The sequence below is a fragment of the Theropithecus gelada genome, chromosome 1 (assembly GCF_003255815.1).
Source record: "Theropithecus gelada isolate Dixy chromosome 1, Tgel_1.0, whole genome shotgun sequence".
NCBI classification, from domain to species: domain Eukaryota; kingdom Metazoa; phylum Chordata; class Mammalia; order Primates; family Cercopithecidae; genus Theropithecus; species Theropithecus gelada.
The window spans coordinates 160037662-160057643 of NC_037668.1; the positions used below are offsets into that span (position 1 = coordinate 160037662).

A 19982-nucleotide genomic window follows, 5' to 3' on the forward strand; every position below is an offset into this window, starting at 1 on the left:
TTTTTTTTTTTTTTTTTTTTTGAGATGAAGTCTCGCTCTGTCACCAGGCTGGAGTGCAGTAGCGCCATCTCGGCTCACTGCAACCTCCACCTGCTGGGTTCAAGCGATTCTCCTACCTCAGCCTCCTGAGTAGCTGGGATTACAGGCACACACCACCACACCCGGCTAATTTTTGTATTTTTAGTAGAGATGGGGTATCACCATGTTGGTCAGGCTGGTCTTGAACTCCTGACCTCGTGATCCGCCCGCCTCGGCCTCCCAGAGTTCTGGGATTATAGGTGTGAGCCACTGCACCTGGCCTTTTCATGATCCTATTTTCAAAAAGCAGCTCCAGTGAATCTAATGTATTTGGGAGTCACTTGATCTAGGACAGTGTTTTCCTAAGCTTGCTGGATGATGTAATTCCCATGGGGCATTTGTTTAATACATAGATTGCTATGCCTCCTCCTGGACATTCGGATTTAGTCAGTCTGGGTTGGGCCCAGGAACCTGATTTTCCTTTTTAAAACCCAGCACCCCAGGTGAGTATCTATGGGCAATGCCTAACACATGTGGATGCTTCAGACCTTTATTTTCCCAAACTCAGATTTCCACCCACTCTCCTCTGTCTTAGCAATTGGCCTTGTGTCTGACCCAGACAAGGAAGCCAGGGCTGGTCACCATGTCTGTGCCCTTCTTCTTCTGGAACCTTTCCCCTTTGACATCATTTTGCCCCAGCTCCATGGACAGGGGCCTTCCTCCTTGCTGAGCTTAGCGCTTCCTCCACTCCCACTCTCCATCCCCCCTCCCCTCTCTCAGGGCCTTCCTCATTCAGTTACTCTCCCACAATGGTATTTTCACAGACCCCTCTTCCTAATAGGTGTCCTCCCTGTATCCTCTACTATAAACAGGCCCATGTCACCCCGAGTCCTGCGGAACACAACTCCCTTCAACTCAAAAATATTGACAAAGAGAAATGCAAATTCCTCCACTGCTCATCTCCCTCTCACCCTCAACCTCCTGAGTTTGGGTTTAGCCACCCACCTCCCATCTACATTGAACTGAAATTTCTCTCTTGAGGGTCAACTGGCACAAGGTCAAATCCAAAGGCCTTTCTCAGGGATCATGATCTTTGTCTCTGAAACTGCAACATTATGTCCAAACCCCTTATCTGCTAGAAATTCAACAAAGGAAATGCTTTCTTTCCTGGGCTTAGTACCCTCATTGGGCTACTTGGAAAGGTAGTGAGTTGCAGTTACTAGAGGTGTTTAAGCAGACAGCGGACCCCTTGGAAGGGATGTTATAGAGGTGGCTCAGCCTGATGGGAGGTTGGACTAGACGATTTGGCAGGAGTCTGTAATGTGGACCCCTGTGTCATGGATGGTGATGTGGATGGACACCAAGGCAAGAGTCTTAACCCACTGCTCAGGCCCAGACCTCCTGCCTCCCAGGCAGATCGGTTCCTTGAAGGCCATCCTCCATGCCCTTCTGCCTACTTAAGAATCACCTAGGGCTGGGTAGAGTGGCTTACTCCTGTAATCCCAGCACTTTGGGAGGCCAAGGCGGGTGGATCACTTGAGAGGTCAGGAGTTCAAGACCAGTCTGGCCAACATGGTGAAACCCCATCACCACTAAAAATACAAAAATTAGCCAGGCATGGTGGTAGGCTCCTGTAATCCCAGCTACTTGGGAGGCTGAGGCAGGAGAATCACTTGAACCTGGGAGACAGAGGTTGCAGTGAGCTGAGATTACACCACTGAGCTCTAGTCTGGGTGACAGAGTGAGACCCTATCTCAAAAAAAAAAAAAAAAAAACCCCTAGGAGAGCTACAGAATGCAAATCCCCAGGCCCCAGCCCAAGGTGGTGACTCCGAAGGCTGCAGGATCCCTGGCCTCCATAGCTTTCCACTGACTGGAGGGCTCTAAGCAGCTGGGCACCAAGGTAAACCCAGGAGGACCAGGGCCAGCACTGGCTTTCCTCATCCTTGTGGCCGGTTGTCGGCTGGGAGGGGCTCCACACACTGCAGCCAGCACCTCCTACAGACCTTTCCTTTTATGTTTTAATGGTATAAGATCACAGGCCTAGAGAGGGGAAGAGACTTTTCATGGTCACACAGGTAGGCTCCACCTCCCAGGCTCCCACCCCTTCCTCGTCATCCTCTCTCTCCTGTCTTCCCTCTACTCCTGAGTTCCCAACCTGCTGGCAGAGTGCAGGCCTCGGGTAGGGCCAGGAGGGGAAGTGAGAGGAGGCTATTCAGCTGCTTACCACGTTGATGAAAACCATGGTGGCTGGCTTCATTCTTGAGGAGATGGGAATGGAGAGGAGCCGGCCCAGTGTGATGAAGCCCCAGAAGAGGCTGGGGAGGTAGCCGGCCACCTTGTGTCCCACAGACAGGGGCTTCTCCACGGCATAGCTGTACACGAAGGCGGAATAGGCACCCTGTGGAGAGACCGGGTGCCGCTGAGCACACCTGCAGCCCAGCCAGACGACGACCCTCACACAGGGAGCCCAGGCTGGGCACGTGTGGTGAGGGCAGAGGGAGGACTGCCTGTTCCCGCTCCCAGAGGCTCTGTGGCCAGGCTTTAAGCCAAGGCCACAGAGCACACTTTGCCAAAGTTGAGGACAGAACCCGGGGTGCCTTAGCTTACAGACTGCACCGCAGAGACCTAGGGGTTCCAGAGAGGTGGCTCTGGATCTCCATGGGAGTGCCCGCAGGGCCTGGGCAGACAGGCACTGCTCCCCACTTCAACCAGAGTAGAACACCAATTTAAAAAAAAAAAAAAAAAGGTGTGTGCAAGCATCTGGTTTTACAGATGAGAAAGTAGACAGAAGTGACTTGCCCAAGGTCACACCAAGTGCTAGACGCCAACCAGTACTGGCACGAATACTTTCCATCAGGTCATCTAAGTTCTTAGGGCTTTTTTCTCTGGAGAGGCCATCATATGGCAATCAGTTGGTCAGCCATTTACGACTGCCCTAATATAATCCTAAGAAGTTTCTGGAAAAAGGTGCTGACTAACGTAACAGAGGTCACTAGTGGAATGAACAGCTGAGCCTAAATTCCACCTGAAGCTTGTTTACAACAATGGCTCAAGACACCCAGGTTTGTAATGTATTCCAGGAAGCAAAGTACCCTAGCGTTTATATAGCATGACCTCTAATTGGGGAATAGGGCACCACCCTTTTAAAAAATGCAGGTAGCCTGTCCTTGACAACAAACCAGTTAGGCCCCTACCTATAGCACTAACAAAAATAAAACAAAAATAAAAAACAATTGGCCAAGACAGAAGAAGCCTATAGTACCAACACGCTGTGACTGATTCTGGAGACAGTCTCCGTAGGGCTTTAGATTAAATTTTTGAATCAACTGTACTCCAGCAGAGGTCTCCAGGAAACCTTCATGCTCCTCTCTCTCTCTTGCCTTTCCCAGACTGGAGTCTTGGGGTGAAGGGTCCCCCAATAGGGGGCGCCCTCTGAGGCAGGCTCACCGTCAACCCATCTGTCATGAACAGGACCAGGGCGGCCGTGATGTGGATGGCAAAGAAGGAATAAGGGGCTCCTCTGAGGTTCTTCCTTTGGCAGCAGCTGAACAGGTCCTCATGCCCTGCAGGAGGCACAGGAAAAACAGGGGTGAGTCTCAGCTTCTGCTCCCTCCCTCTGCACGTCCCAGGGCCGTGGCTGGCAGTCAGAAGAGCCCTGCAGGATGGGGCCCACTTACTACCTCCACTTTCACCACCTTTCTGTTAGGGACAACCCCTGTCCATCTCCCAGTCTGGGTGAAAGCAAGGCTCAGAGAGGTCAGGTGACTTGCCCAACATAACAAAAGGCAAAGCTGAGCAGAATGGAGGGTGGAGCCAGAAGTTTGCCTTCCTCATTCTCTTGGCCAGGTTGCACCATAAAAAAAAAAAAAAAGACTATCACCTGTGGCCAGGCATGGTGGCTCACACCTGTAATCCCAGCACTTTGGGAGGCTGAGGAAGATGGATCACCTGAGGTCAGGAGTTCGAGACCAGCCTGGCCAACGAGGTGAAACTCCGTCTCTACTTTAAAAATACAAAAATTAGCCAGGTGTGGTGATGTGCGACTGTAATCCCTGCTATTTGGGAGGCTGAGGCAGGAGAATCGCTTGAACCTGGGAGGCGGAGGTTGCAGTGAGCCAAGATCACACCACTATACTCCAGCCTGGGTAACGAGAGTGAAACTCTGTCTCAAAAAAAAAAAAAAAAATCACCTGTGATCTAGATTCCTTCTCTCTGGGAGAGGGGTTACCAAGGAAGCCTCAACATGAGGCTGTGAGGATGCAAATTTATCTTAGCCCCTACCTGGGTGTGACTGAAACTTTGGGGGCAGTGAGGAGGCATCTTCCTTCTCAGGAGGCTGTGTCTCCAAGGCAAGCTCATCAGCAGACAGAAGCAGGGGCCTCCGCTGGGGGCAGCAGGTCAGCAGCCGCTCCTTGGACAGCAGCATCAGCACAGCCATGGGCACTGGAAGCTGGGGAGCAGGCAGAGGGTCAGGAGAAGGCTCCCCCTTCCCACGCCTGACCTCTGCACACACTGCATGTGCATAGTCCTGGGACAAGACAGCTCTTTTCCAAGGGTGCCCAGCTAAGAGCTGAGCCATCCCTACCTAAGAAGCCAGGTGCCTTGACCAAGGTAGGAGCGGGGAAGCTTGGTGTAATTCCTGCCTGATCAACATACTCACTGCCCTGAAAAGACAGGTATTTGTCACATGCAAAGCTTAGACTCAAACTCTCTGCCGGCCCAGGAGAGGTGCTGGGGGTGAGCCTGCCGGAGCATCACACCTCACTCTCCTTCATGCTGGTGGGTCACATGATGCTTTACAAAGCAGCTTTGCTTTTGGGCATCACATCTCCACAAAATATGCTGGGGGATGTTATCACTTCGTCATAACCTGTTAGAACTGGAAGAGATCCGAGGGATAAACTAGAGACTGAGAGACTGCCCTGGTCACACAGTGGACTCAGGGCAAAGCCAGAACAGAGCCTGGCATCCTGATTCTTCCAGCGCTGGCTCCACCTGAGGAGCCGCCTTGGTGATGTGTATCCTAGCAGGGCACAGAGGCTCTCCTCAGGGGCTTGAAAACAAAAACGTGGTCTCCTTTTGATTGAAAAATGCATGTTTACGAGCAGCCCACACACATAAGCCCAATGTTCGTCTGCTGCTATTTGTGCTAAATCAGAACTCCTTCAGAGCAGTGGGAAATGGCTCCTGCTTCTGAAGTTGCCTGGGGAAGCCTCCACCACCTCCCTCAGAGGCCCCTGCCTGTGTCTCACCACCCTGGCTGCCAGGAAGTACCACTTCAAGTCTAACTACTGTCCTTCCTGCTGCAGCTTCAGCCCAGTTCCTTTTGCTTAGGAAAGAGAAGAAGCCCAGGGAGCTGCGGATGTGTCCTAGAGGCTGGTGAGAACGCCCAGCTACTGGGGTCTGCCCGGCCCATGGGAGAGGCCGGCAGGGTAGAGATGGAAGACCGGCAGACTGCCAGCCCTTGTCTGGTGCTGTTCTCGGGGAGCCCTTCCCTGCCCCTGGAGGCAGGCTGGCTCTCACCAGTATTTCCCAAAGTCACCTAACAGGAGTGAAAGACAAAAACCACCCCTGTGTTGGCACCTCCCTATGGTGACCTTGGGAGCCTTTCTGCACACTCAAAAAGACGTCAAGGTCAGATGTGGCCCCTGGCAGTCAGGCCTGAGGGGGGAGAGAACAGCCCCTGCTGAGCCCTAATGGGGGAGACACAGCCCTCCCTCCAGTGTGAGGGGGGAAACAGGAAACCCACCCACAGAGGCCTGTAGTGGCAGAGTGCCTGAGTGAAGGCCAAGGGGAAACAGCTGTACAAGAGGCGTGATCACTCAGGTGGGGCTTTCCAGGGAGGTGGGTGCTGGGAAGGGCTTCACAGAGGATTGGCTGGCATTGCTGGCAGGAACACGCCTGATGTTATAAGAATTCCATTCAGGGAAGGCAGCCCCACCTTAAGTCAGAGAAGGACAGGTGGGGTGTGCATGTGTGTGTGTGTGTGCACACCCTCATGAGTATATGCACAGCCCCATCTTCCTCTGTGCTGGACTGTTTATTTTCAGACACAAACCAACAGAAAAAGTCCGGAAATCCTGCAGCAAACAAAGTCCCTCCAGTCTGCACCTCGTGGGGCAAGAGAGAACAAACCTCGGGCTTAAGCCGGACCTTCCGGCTTCCTGGTCTGGGAGTCCCAGCCTAGAGGTTCTACTGACACTGCTCCTTCCCTTCGCAGGTCCCTCCTGGAAGGACTGGATGGGCATGGGCTGGAAAGGGAAGGAGCAGAGGGAGAGGGTGCGTTTATGAGAGCCCCTAGAGGAGATTCCGACCAGGGAAAGGAAATCTACAAAGGAAAGGAAGGAAAAGGACTGGTGATGAGGGGGCAGCCAGTAGATGGTCTATGCTGAGGGTCAGGGCTTCCAGCCGGGCTCAGCCCCCTACCAGTCCCTTGTCAGGGCTTTGAGTTGGTGATGGCATGACACCCCCCACCGCCCTGCTGCTCACTGGAATGGTGGTCTCAAAGGCTCCCTTCAGTGCTATGTGTGTGGCATATTCTGAGGCTCAGCAGCAGCTGGGCCACTGCTCTAGTGCCTGAGTCCAGCCTACCTGCCCCAGGAGAGCTGAGAAGTCCACCCACTGCAAAGAGAGGCTCTAAGCCACCATGACAATCAGCACAGTGCCTCCACCCCACAGCCAGGACAGTGGCCACTGGAGTCTTCCCACCCCCAGCCCAGGAGCCAGGGCTTCTCTGGTGTTCCCGAGAGTCCTCCCCAAGCCAGGCGGATGTGGGTAGAGGGTCTCCCCACCTGACACTCTGGCTCCAGTATGGGTTAACATGAGAGATCCCAACTTGGGTTTGCAGAGCACCAGAGGAGGTTTCCAGCCAGAGGCCTGAGTCAGTGCTCACTTGGCAGGGGTGTACAAAGCGGGCCTCGGTATCTGACGCAGTCATGGAGTGAAGTGGTCTCTCACTGTTCCCACCACAGGCTGCCTTGGCAGGCAGGGCCCTTCAGAGGCCATCTTGTCTGTCCCCTAGCCTCCACAGGAGCCCCTGACAGCAGGGTACAAGAGAATCCCACCGTCGATGAAAGGCCCCAGAGAAAAACCTGCCACTTCCTGCCAGGGTCTGTCCAGGGCCCCCTTTATCTGGCCTTGGAGAAAAAAACTAGTTTCCCACAGAGCCTCCGATAATTCGACAGTTGACCCTGATTTTCACTGCACTCAGCCTGCTCATTGTTGTACCTTCCTCGAGAACTGCAATCACAGGTGGAGTAGTGTGGGGGATCCCGGGGAGGATTAGTCCTCCCATCCTCCTGCCTCTGGGATGCACACCTCAGCCCCAGCACACTCTCAGCATCTGAAGAATCTGCACTGCGTGTGGGGTGGACTGGGATGTGTGGACTGTCCACTAGCTCCCTACCCGGCCCGCCCCAGGGACACTCACATTGATGAGGGCCATGATCCAGAAGGCATAGGACACTCGGGTCCCTGCCCCGTCCTTTGGAGTCAGCCCCGGGAACGTCTGGTTGGACCAAGGCTTGGCCTCTACGTGGTGCTGGGCCAGCACCCTGGAGACATGGAACAGGTGGCCTCGGGAGGTGGTGTTGGCTGTGCTATTGGCAGGCAAGCAGTTGGCCTCAGACAGGAAAGGGTCAGCAATAAGGGGGCTCAGCAGAGCGCCAAAGCCCACGAAGAAATGGAGCACCTGGGGACAGAGGAGAGGTGGCGGGTGGGGATGCGGCTCAGTCTTCAGGCCAGGGAAGCAGTGGCCTGGCCTCCAGCCCAGAGTACCCACACTGAGCCTCCTCCCCCAATTCCACCCTCTGCCCCATCTGGGGGCTACTGCCCAGCCCTGGAGTAGGGAGCCATGGGGGTAGGAAGCAGGAAAGGTGAGGAGAGGTGAGGAGTGACACTCCTCTCTCAACCACGCTGCCGGCCTGGGATGACTCGGGTGACAGTGCCCAGTTCCCTCCCCATCTCTGTCAATCTCCAGCTGGGACTGATCCCCATGGTAGCATCCACCAGCTAACACCCTAAAGGGAAGGGGGCACAAAAAGGGAAAGGCTGGCTGAATCCCAGGCACAAAAAGGGAAGGACTGGCTGAATCCTGGGGGGAGAAGAAAGAAGAAAGGAGAGAGAGGGAAGGAGGGGAAGGAGAGGGGAGGCCAGCCCTGAGTCATACCCTCTTTCCAGTTCACAAAGAGTTTTCTTTCCTGAGCGCTGAGGCTCCTGGGACACCCTGCAGTGAGGGCAGGGATCACTGCTCTGCTTTAGAGATGGGAGTCCAGAACTTACTAACCCTGCTGGTAAGTGGCTCCCTGGGGGAGGAGGCTGAGAGAGACTGAGGGGGCCTAGGGAGCTCCCACACCCTCCCCAGCTCTCAGTCCTGTGCCTGCTGGCAGGGCTCACCTGGAGGAAGACGGCTGAGTCCTTCTGGTACATCCTCACCAGCTGCATGTTGGCCACGGTGTCGATGCAGCCCATGGCCAAGCCCGCCAGCGCCATAACTGAGGCCAGCACCTTCACATCGCGGCAGAAGGGAATGACGGCAAACACCAGGGAGATGGCCAGAGAGGAGGTGAACAGGGCCCATAGGGACTGGGCCAGGCTGCAGGAGGGAAGGGTGATGTCAGGGGAGGGGGCTGGAAGCATCCCCTCCCGCTTCTCCTCCATTCACTGGGTGGTCTGGGCAGCCAAGACATTTCTCCCCCTCTGGCAGAAAAGGAAGAGAGCTGAGGAAGAAGCTGCTCACTTATTAGCTGTGGGCAAGTTGTCAACATCTGCTCAGATAACAATCTACCTCACAAGGTGGCTGCAGGACACTTCACAAAGCCTAGCCACTAGTATTCTATTGACAAACAATTGTATGTTATTTCCTTAAATCCTAAATGGTTTACTTAAAAGCAATTAAATGCAAAAATATTTCCCACCCTTTTCAGGGAACCTGCTTTGAGCATCCAAGAGACCTGTGCCACAGGCATGCAACCGCAGGTGGGACCCGATGGAACCTGAGCCCAGAAGTCCCTGAGCTGGGCATTTCCTCCTGTGCAGGCATTGGCACTGGCTGCCCTGTGCCCTCCCCACACAGGAATGGTGAGGCAGCCACTACTTCACAGGCACCTGGCCTGAGCCACCCGCACCAGCGCCCACAGCCCAGGTATTCAGGTGATTTTGTGACTCCTGTAGCAGGCAGAGGTCTCAGGCTCCGTACCTGGCAAATGTGCAGAAGTGGGGAAAGGAGGCGCTGCGGCCATCCCCACTGAGAGGTGACTGTGTTGATCTTCCCCTTCTTCAGATAATAGAAATGCCCACAGGAGGCAGGGGGAGGGCCTGCTACCCTACCAGTGAATGAATGAATGAGTGAATGAATGGATGGAGTGTCTCAGGCTCTGTCAAGGTCTTTTTAGGACACTCTGCCCAATAACCAGACTCTCAGAGAAAGGATTAAGACTTGTATTTTCTGAGACCAGTCTGAAAGTCTAATGTCAGAGAGGAGAGATTGGGCAGCAGGAAGGTTCTGGAGGTTGTAGAGGAACTTTCTCAGATTATGAAAAGTGAGAGAGCCCCTGCATCAGCCTCCACTGTGGCTGCTGGACCTGGAAAGGTGGGAGCTGAGAGATGGAGGGGGAAAGGCCTCTCGGAGTTTCACACTGAAAAAAAAAAGGGGAGGGCCTCAGGCTGTCTTTCCAGAGCTTCTACCCCGACCCCCTTGGCTCTTGGCCTTGGTCCTCAGCCATCTCATCTTGCCCCATCTTTGATTAAATCCTCTATCAGAACAGCTCTGCTGATAGCAGCAGTTCGTTATTTTCTCTTTTCTTGTTTCCAGGCTGATCTGCTGGGGAGATTACCGATCATGACAGTCATGACCCCAGTGTGTTCCCAACTCAGAACTCATGGGGGAGGGGAAGGGGACCAACCTCAAGGCCAGCTGTTAGAAGGAGATGGAGGGAGAGTACATCATGGGGAGACAATGCTAACACACACCATAGGGCTGATGAAACAGCAGGCTGCTCATCATAGTTCTCTCTCTTTCCCCTCCCTTTCCCTGGACAAGACAGACTAGGCAGCCTCCTGGGTGGTCTGACTTCAGGGATAGCAAGAGGGTCACCTGTCTGCACTCTCAGAGGTCCCCCCACTGACGCCAGTACCAGGACACGACATTTCTACCACCTCACTTTGCAGTAAGCAGGGATGCCCCAAGGCAAGTGCAAAAACTCCCTTGAAGAACTAGCCCATTATCATTATTGCCTTTCAGTCCTGCAGGGAAGTGGTGAAATCATGCATCCTGCAGCAAAGTCCTGAGGGGAACGGGATCTGGGATCAGTAAACTGACATGGGCAGGGGCTGCGCAGAGGTATGGGAAAGGAAACCAGAATAACATCGAGTGCTACTGTGGTCTGCTGACAACTGCTAACGTTTGTCATTTGGTGCATATGACAAGGCTGTGAGGCAGGCTTTGTCATTGTGCCTATTTGACCTGTGAGTAAACTTGGGCTGAGAAAGGCTAAGATAGCAGCAGACAGAGCCTGAACTCTAACCAAGGTCTTCTGGCTTGATAGTGCCTATGCTATGCTGCTTTTCCAGGGAGGAGTGTGTGTGTGCACATGTGGGTGCATGTGTATGGGTATGTGACTGAGTTACTCACTAATGGCTCCACTCAGAAGGTGCAAATGCAGGAGGGGAGGGGAGGGAGCCACAGACCCAGCCAGGCTGGAGAGGGGAGCGCCAGCCGAGAATAGGAGGCCAGATTCTGCAGAGCGTTGAATGGCAGGGCTAGGAAGCACTGGAGAGCAGCTGCAGTCTCTAGAACATGCGCCTCTAACACCCCTCTGCGGGGGTTAGCAGAGCTCCACGTGCTCGCGAGCATCACTGCTGGCTCCACCACCAGCTTCCCCAGGCATCTGCCTCCGCCTGTTCATTGTGGAAGCCATGCCTGGCCCTAAGTTCGGCCCTGCAGATGCTCAACCCAGGTTCCTGGACATGGCTAGTGACTGGCGCAGTGCTTGGGGAATGCTTGTCTTGCCACCCCACACAGGATGGCCTGGTAGAAGGGACTAGGCACTGCTGGGAGGCTGATGTGCGAGTTTTGCTAGTTTATCTGATAGGGGTGACAGAGATAGAGGCAGAGAAAGAATCATGTAGGGATGGGTTGCCAGGAAGGTGCCAGGTGCACAGTGGGGGATCGGGAAAAGGGGAAGGGGTCAGGAAGGACTGGAACAGGTCAGGAAGCCCTGTCCAGGTCTCATCTCTGTCCTGTTCACTGCTCTTTGTCTCCTTTCATCTGTCATTCTTGAGAAGGACACTAGGTGCCCACTGGGGACATGGTCTGTCCCAGGCTCAGCCATAGGCAGGAGGGAGGAATAAAGAGAGAAAAGACGGAAAAGGGAGGCTGGAGAGAACCACGCCTGGGAAATCCCCTCCCTGCATCTCCCTGGGCTGTGATTTTAGCTTGATAGGCCCAGAGGTTAGGGCGATGGAGACCTGTTCCCAATAAACGGGGACATCTGTACCACAGGAAATCTTGTCTGTAGATCCCAGGCTGCCCACCCTCCCTAGATGCTTCCACAGGGCTGTGCCTGGGCATTCCAAACATCAGCCTGAACAAATTTCTTTAGAATGGTATGCTGTTGCCAAGGAAAAGGAAGTTCCAGACACATCCCAGAGCCAGACTGAAATACATTTATTGCCTGTTTTAAATGGCTTGGTCAATAGCCCCTTCTAGGAATGTGGATCATTAAAAATTAGGGAATAACCATGTCAAAACAGTTTTGGCATCCAGGATGGAGTGGGATCTGGAATCAGAATACTGGGTTCTAGGCCCACCTCGGCCACTTCCCAGTCGTGTGGCTTGGGCAAGCCACTTACGCTTAGCCCCTCTGAGCCTCGCTTTCCTCTGCTGTAAAATGGGGATAACAAGCTCTGCATGAGGTTGAGGCTGCCAGGAGAAGTCTGTGTGATGTGACATTTCATCCTCCTTTGCTCACTCTCTGGGATTTTCCCCTGGCCACCTGCCACCCCTCCCAGGTGCTCACTGCCTCCCTGCTGGCCCTGACTTCCCCAAAGAGCAATGCTGGGCCCAGAGAACTGCACTGAGCTGACAGGGTACAGAGACCAGTGCCAGCTCCCAGATTCCACCCTCCCAGGCCTGCCCCTATTCCTGCTGCAATGCCCTTTGGGGTGACCCTGGGAGGCTGGCCCAGGAACTGTTGGAGGGAGGTACCCCTGCTCCTGCCCCTTGTCCCCTGTCCCACTAACTCCCCACCCTGGGCAGCATCCCAGCTAAGGTGGCAGCAATGACATGAGTCCTGTCCCTCATTTTACAGATCAGAAAACTGAGGCCCAGATAGGGGAAAAGAGAGCAGTAGAACTAAGCCAGGATCCAAAGTCTGGGCTCCCAACCCAGGCAAAGCCAGCAGAGTGGAAGAGTGGCAGAGTGGCATTGATCTTCCCTCTCCTGGTCCTGGGCTCACAGGTTAATTCAGTCCAATTAGAGAAACAGCCTCACTTTCCCCAAGGCCCAGAGAGACCCAAGAAATAACCTGGACAGTCTGGAAAACCTACTTCAGGAAGTCTCAGAAATGACCAAGTTACTTATTAATGGCTCCACACAGAAGGTCTAAGTGGGAGAGGGAAGAGGAGTGGAGCCAGATCTCCCCCAGGTGAGCTGTGGCTCTGCTGGAGTCGCCTGCCCAGCCCCTCTTGCTGGGTGACCTTGAGCTGCTGCTACCCCCTTCAGCCCCATGCTCTGCCTTTCCCACAGGGGACACATGATCACTTTGACCTGGCTCTGCCTTGGGCACCTGTTCTTGCCCTCCTGGTTCTGTGAAAAGAGGAGGGAATGGTTGGCTCCCAAACAGGGGAAGGTCCTGAGAAGTAAGATGCCAAGGAGCCCACTCCTGCCTGCCACCCCAGGGGTGGGGAAGAATGCTGCTGAGGCCCATCCCCCATGCCACCTTGGGTAGGGCCTGATGGCATTGACATTCTCTTCACATTTTTGTCCCAGGTGATCCCTCTGCCCAGCAGGGATGCTCAGGATATCTTCCTCCTGCCTCTCCCCTCCTAGCCTGGATAATCTCCTTCCTCAAAGGACCAGGGGAGAGGTGCAGAGAGCAGAACTGTGGAAGAGTCACAGATGGAAGTGTCCCTAGCCCCTATCCACGCCCAAAGGGGCAGCAGCCCAGAAGGAGATGGTTTGGGGACCTAGGACAAGAAACCAGGTGACAAGGGTCCCCCTGGGAGCTAGGGCAGGCTGGTGACTCTATCTCAGGCCAGGCTGATGGGGAAGGGGCCGCTGAGACTGAGGGTAAGGCCAGGGGTAAAAAGGCCCCCCTCTAACTTGGTCACCCCAGCCTTCACACTGATACCCCAGTTGTTCAGGACCCCATGTTAAAGCTGGAGAGATCCAAAGGGAGGGGCAGACAAACTGGTCTTTGGGGAGATTCCAAGGTACGGCAGGACCACCCTGTTAGACTCTGAGGTTGGGAGCTGTAACTTGTGCATGACGGCATCCCTTGGGGCCCGCCTTGGTGCTGGGCACACAGGGCGTGCTCCTTAGATGTTGGTTGAGCTTGAACTTGCAGTCTGTTCACTTGGAACACCTCTCCCTCAATTTCTTTGCATGCCTGGCTCTCTCCTGTCATGCAAGAGCCAGTTTTAATATCACCTCCCCAGAAAGGGCTTCCTTGAGCACCTAGCTAAGTAGCCCCTAAAATGTGCCACTCTCCATGCTACCCTGCTTGATTGCCTCCATTTCACAATGTAAAATTCTCCAGAGTGTGGGCTCCATGAGTGCAGTGACTTTTACCTTGTCTGTTGTATTCACCCTTAAAACAAGTGAATACAACAGACCCTCCGGCTCAAGAGGTATTTGTTGAATGAGTGAATTAACGGGTGGGATAAGTTTTGAGATTTTTATTTTTGTTTTTGAGATAGGATCTCGCTCTGTTGCTCAGGTGGGAGTGCAGTGGTGCAGTCACAGCTCACTGCAGCCTCAACCTCCAGGCTCAAGTGACCCTCCCACTCCCGCCTCCTTAGTAGCTGGGACTACAGGTGTGCACCACCATGCCCAGCTAATTTTAAAAATTTTTTAGAGACAAGGTCTCACTTTGTTGCCCAGGCTGGTCTTGAACTCCTGCCCTCAAGTGATCCTCCTACCTTGGCCTCCCAAAGTGCTGGAATTACAGGTGTGAGCCACCAAACCTAGCTTTGAGGTTTTTTTAACTTAAAAAAATTGACATATAAATTACATACTATAAAATTCGCATATTTAAGCATACAATTTAATGGTTTTTAGAATATTTGGAGTTGTAAAACCATCACTACAATCTACCTTTAGAGCATTTCTATCACCCCAAAAAGAGATCTTATATCCAGGCTGGGCGCAGTGGCTCACACCTGTAATCCCAGCACTTTGGGAGGCCAAGGGAGGTGGACTGCTTGAGGTCAGGAGTTCAAGACCAGCCTGGCCAACATGGTGAAACCTGTCTCCACTAAAAATACAAAAATTAGCCAGGTGTGGCAGCACATGCCTGTAATCTCAGCTTCTAGGGAGGCCTGAGGCATGAGAATTGCTTGAAGAAGAACCCGGGAGGTGGAGTTTGCAGTGTACCGAGATCGCGCCACTTCACTTCAGCTTGGGCAACAGAATAAGACTATGTCTCAAAAAATAAAAAGAAAAAAGAAATCTTATATTCATTAGTAGTCACTCTCCATTCATCTCCACACCCTACCCTTAGCCCCAGGCAACTACTAATTTAGTTTCTGTATCTGTAGATTTCCTTATTCTGAACTTTTACATAAATAAAATCATATAATATGTGATCGCTTGTGTCGGTCTTCTTTCACTTAGCATAATGTTTTCCAGATCATCTGTGGTATAGCATGTGTCAGTACCTCATCCCTTTTTATGGCTGAATGATATTCCATTGCATGGATATGCCACTTTTTTTTTTTCTTTTTTTGAGACATAGTTTCACTGTTGTCACCCAAGCTGGAGTGTAATGGCACAATCTCAGCTCACTGCAACCTCTGCCTACTGGGTTCCAGCGATACTCCTGCCACAACCTCCCGAGTAGCTGGGATTACAGGCATGCACCACCATGCCTAGTTAACTTTTGTGTGTGTGGTTTTTTTTGTTTTTTGTTTTTTAGTAGAGACAGGGTTTCACCATGTTGGCCAGGCTGGTCTTAAACTCCTGACCTCAGGTGATCTACCCGCCTCAGCCTTCCAAAGTGCTGGGATCACAGGAGTGAGCCAACGCGTCCGGCCAATACACCACATTTTTGTTTTGTTTTCTTTTGACACTGGAGTCTCACTATGCTGCCCAGGTTGGCTTTGAACTCCTGGACTCAAGCGAGCATCCCACCTCAGCCTCTCAGGTAGCTGGAACAACAAGGCATCCACCACCACACCCGGCTGAATAGACCACGTTTTTGTTTGTCCATCCATCCGCTGATGGACATTTGATTTGTTTCTACTTTTTGACTGGGATGAATAATGCTGCCATGAACATTCACGTACACGTTTAGTGTGTGGACATACATTTTCAGTTCTTTGGGGATCATACTTGGGAGTTGGGACCATATGACAGTCCCATGTTGAGACTGATTTTTAAAACAAGGACAATGTCTGGTGCTGGACGCTCAGTAGGCTTTTGGCACAGGTTTGTTGCATGCTGATTGGTAGACAAGGTGCTGGAGGGAGAGGCAGAGGCTTTCTGGATAGGAGACCAACCAGGGCCCAGCTCAGGGGGAGAAGCTGGTTTGTCCTGTGTTCCAGGGACTGGAGGGGGCCAGCGTGTCTGGGGTGGCGTGTACAACTGGTGTATGGAAGACAGGGTTTGATGCAATGGCCAGGAGGGAGTCATAGCTAAGTCTGGGGCAGGGTAGGATTGCATATTAGAAGGAATTTGAGGGAGAAAAAAGAGAGAAAAAGAGAAAGAGAACAGGGCAAAGAGAGGAAGAACTTAACAGAGGAAGAACTCTGACAAACCCTCTGTTAAGAGAGCATAGGCTGGGGAGAGGCCAAGGTGAGGCTGTGAGAAGCCTGGGGAAGCTCTGAAAGTTGTTTACCTACGCTGATGCCTCCGAGATAAAGGGGTCTCCCAACTGCCTAGGGTGGTTAGACAGGTCCCCAAGAAACCAGGAAAAATCCCAATCTTTAATCTAAATACCCCTTCCCCTTTCCTGCCTGACAAAGCACATACCTACACGCCCTTGCCAAACAGGTGGCTTTTAGTTTTTCTCTGAGAGAGTAAGCAAGTTGGTGCTGCCCTGAGCTCAAGTCTTCCCCTGCACCCACTCCAATAGCCAAGGCTCTCCACCTTCCACACGTAGTCCTCCCAAAGTACATCCCTATGGAGGAATCCACAAGCCCCATTCAGCCTGCGCCCTCGGTCTGGGCCCAGCAGTAGGCAGGACCTGAGTAGGAACCCATGAGAAAGACACTGCCCCCAACTCTCCTCTCCCATGTGTCATCCTAAACTTTCCCCCACTCCCCCGCAACAGCTGGCTCTCACAGATTTGTTAAAGCAATCCCCCACTCACAAGTATAAACCAAGCGAGAGCGCTAGCTGCTAATCACTTAAGCTGCAAAGCACTTGCTTGCAGGGGTATTGCATTTTAACTGAGACATGGTCCCACGGAATCCAGCTTTAAAGCTTTGTTGCAGGGCTGGTGGAGCTTCTGTCGGCAGGGATGGGAGACTGTGATGAGAGCTGCCCAGAGTCAGCGAGGTAGAGGGAGACTGTCGCCTACACTCAAGGCCACCCCTGGACATCCCTCTGTTTCCACTGTATATCTGCTCTTCTCTTAACCAAAGGCAAGAGTTCTTCATGGCATTTTGTCTTGGGGGTGGGAGGACTGAGGTTCAGAATTTAAACCTCAACCACTGATAGGATCTACCCCACCCCCCAAAGATCTCAGCAGGAAGCCCCAGAGGGTCACCATTATATTCCTAGAAGTTGTCAGAGCTCAGGAACACCCAGCCCATGAGCATCCTCAGGGCTACTCATCCCAAACCTGTGCCTGATCCGCAGAGTTTACACTGATTACTCACAAAACAAGAGGCATTGCCTAAGTATCTGTTTTACAGACAACGCCTGCGTTCAAATTCTGGCTAGGCCTCTTCTTAACAACCATGCGCTGTGGGCCAAGTTTCTTAACCTCTCTGTGCCTCCACTTCCTTATGCATAAAATGGAGATAACAGTACTACTTTGCAAGGTGGTTGTGAAGATTAAATGGGCTGATACATGTGAAGTACTATGAATAGTGCCTGGCACACAGTAAGTGCAGAATAAAGTTAGTTATCATTGTTACCATGATTTTTTTTCCTCTTCTGTGAGCCAGTTCCTGCTGCAGGGTTCTCTCTGCTGCCTGTTCAGAGCCCCCTGTTGGGTAAGCAGTGCTGAGGGAGACACAAAGCTACCCAGGGAGAGATGGCCCAGCTAGGCGGGTGTGCATCTCTGCTGGTTTCACAAACCCTGCCCTGCCAACGTGTCATTTCAAATTATCCTCATTCCCCTTCGTGTTCTTTGCACTACATATGTTCTTTAAAAGTTCTAGGTAAAGGAGCTTTTGTAAGTCAAAGTACTTAAAACCAAAAAACCTCTGCTAGCCATGGATCCTTTACCTTAGTTTCCAATTAAACCTCTAGGCAGAATGAATCTTGAGCTTTTTCTTAAGATTTTCTGAATCTTCTGTATATTCCAATCCTGTACCACACCCACAAAACACTGGTGTACACAAGGAGACTTGCTTTTTAAGAGGAGAATAATTTGGTTTACAAGAGGATTTGGGGAAAATGGGGATAATCACTTCCAAAATTAGTCATGTTTTTAAGGCTTAAAGTGGGGTCCAGCTGTACTGACACCTGTGCTCCCTCCACCAGCTCTGGAAGCGAGGTGGATGGATGGAAACACCTGCCCTCACAAACACCTCTAGGCGTGAGCCAAAGGGCATGACCACAGCCCATTACAGCCCCTCCAGAGGTTTCTCTGGGATAGCCCAACTGCGGTTTTGTCTCCAGGCCGGCTGCTTGCTCGACTGAGTCCATGGGATCTGGGAAACCACTCAGCCAGGAGCTGGGGACTGGGGAAATCACGCAACAGCCTCTGGCTTGCAAGTCATCTATTCCCTATTCTATTATGGGTCTCTGTTTTCCATGCTGCACTGGGAGAGTGAATCTTGCTGTCTTTCCACAAGGGCCCCCGGAGGTGGCCCTGTTCAATTTAAGTCGAGAGAATAAGGCTCTGCAATGGTATCAAAGGGGGATTTCTGGGGGTGGTGCCAGGGAGAGTCCAGAGCCCTGTCCTGGGGCAGAGGCCAAGCAGGAGTAGCATGAGGTTGGGGGGGAGTGGAGGGGAACCTTGGCACCAGGCTGGAGTGTCACCTTACCAAGCAATGGGTAAAGTGCCCTGCCCCTCCCAACCTGGCCTCAACGGTGAGGTTCTGTGTGTCTCGGAGGCCAACGCAGGAACCATGTTCTGGCTGCCTCAGGAGGAGGGCTACACAGGACCCACCAACTCCGTGGCTACCCAGGGGAAGGGACAGCCTGTGTTAGCTGATGTGGAGCTGCCTACGGTGGAGCCCGGCCCTGGGAATCAGTCAAGCCGCAGGCCACCTCCAGCACCCTGCACCGCCACAGAGCTGGCCCTCCCAGGGTCCTTCCACCTCACTGCCAATCCCGCCCCCGGCAGCCGGGGCTACTGATAAACGCCAGAGGAGCTGTGTAAGAGGGGCACCCTCCCCACCTCTGCAAACTCTATCACTCCTCTCCCCATGGGGCGGTGGGTGGGGGAAGCAGGTGGGAACTGGTTTTATCCTCTCACAGGGATAAGTGATGACAAATAAATAAGCCAGAAGTCACCTTCAGTCTCTGGAGAGAGTTTTCCAGGGAGAGCTGCGGGGGAGGGAGGAAGGGAGGCAGCTCTTCGGCCAAGGCGGAGCTGGGAGGGGTGGTCGCAGCCGGGAGGCGGGGGCGACGGGCAGCCCCACGGGGCTGGGGCAGAGGCCGGGTCGCGGGGCAGGAGGGAAGGGTCGGCCCGGCGAGGGTGGGTGCCGGGGGCCGCGGGGCGGGGGCGCACGGGTGCGGCACTCACGTCCTCTTGAAGACGCCCCCGAGGGCGCTGCCCAGCAGGAGGCAGAGCTGCTGCGAGAAGAAGACCCAGGAGATCTGGGGCAGCGAGCTGTGCGTCTGGCAGCGCAGGTCCAGCAGCGTGGGCCCCAGGAAGGCGATGCACAGGCCGAAGCTGAAGAAGACGCTCCAGTAGGTGAGCGTGGGCTGCAGGTTGCGGCGGAGCAGCCCCGACACGCGGCCGTCGCAGCCCATGGCGCCGGCTGGCGGGCTCGCGGCTCTGGTCCCGGCGAGCCCGGTGCCCGAGTGCCGCCCGCGGGAGGGCCGGCCGGGCTGGGGAGGCCCGCGGCCGGGAGGGAGGGGCGGGGAGGGGCCGCCCCAGCGAGGGGCCCCGCCCTCGGGCCCGGGCGGCGGCGGGGGCGCCTCTGCGGCGGGTGGGCAGCGCGTCCGCTCCCGCGCCTTCCCCGTGAGGTGCCAGGCGCCGGCCTCCCCCTCCTACCCGAGCGCACATGCTCGCCCTCCCCCGGCTGCGGAGACCAACCGGGAGCCGCGCTGCCCCCCGCCCGCTCTCCCTCGACCAGTCCCACCAGCCTCCGGATGCAGCCTCCAGGGACCGAGGGGCCCGAGCGCCCATTTTAGAGCCCGGCAGATGTAGAGCCCCAGACATCCTGTATCTCCAGAGAGAGGCTAGGGGCCCTCTCCCCGCACCCGGGCTGTGGCAGTGGAGGAAACCTGGACCCCTTTAAACCTAGGCGCTTCACAGATGGACTTCGAGGGTCTAACGGCACCCCTTTTTCCCCCCCGGAACAGAAGGCAAAATCTTGTTGTACATACGTTTCTTCTTGGGAGAGTATTCGTGCATGGCTTTCATTAGAACCCCAAGAGGTTAATCACAGTGCCCTTTG

The 19982-nt window shown here is 53.9% G+C and overlaps 1 protein-coding gene across 3 annotated transcripts in view; it reads right to left on the minus strand.

Moving 5' to 3' along the window:
• Window positions 1–19419, minus strand: part of MFSD4A (major facilitator superfamily domain containing 4A) — a 34139-nt gene extending 14720 nt beyond the window's left edge. For 2 of the 3 annotated variants that reach the window (XM_025364066.1, XM_025364076.1), the window contains exons 1-6: window positions 19103–19419; window positions 8415–8613; window positions 7450–7710; window positions 4302–4470; window positions 3468–3583; window positions 2245–2418 (exon numbers count right to left, since the gene is read on the minus strand). In XM_025364066.1, coding sequence (XP_025219851.1) covers window positions 2245–2418; window positions 3468–3583; window positions 4302–4470; window positions 7450–7710; window positions 8415–8613; window positions 19103–19332 — 1149 coding nt within the window. In that variant the 5' untranslated portion in view covers window positions 19333–19419. The remainder of the gene's footprint in view (window positions 1–2244; window positions 2419–3467; window positions 3584–4301; window positions 4471–7449; window positions 7711–8414; window positions 8614–19102) is intronic. The other variant, XM_025364084.1, reaches the window with a different exon arrangement.
• Window positions 19420–19982: the final 563 nt, after the last annotated feature.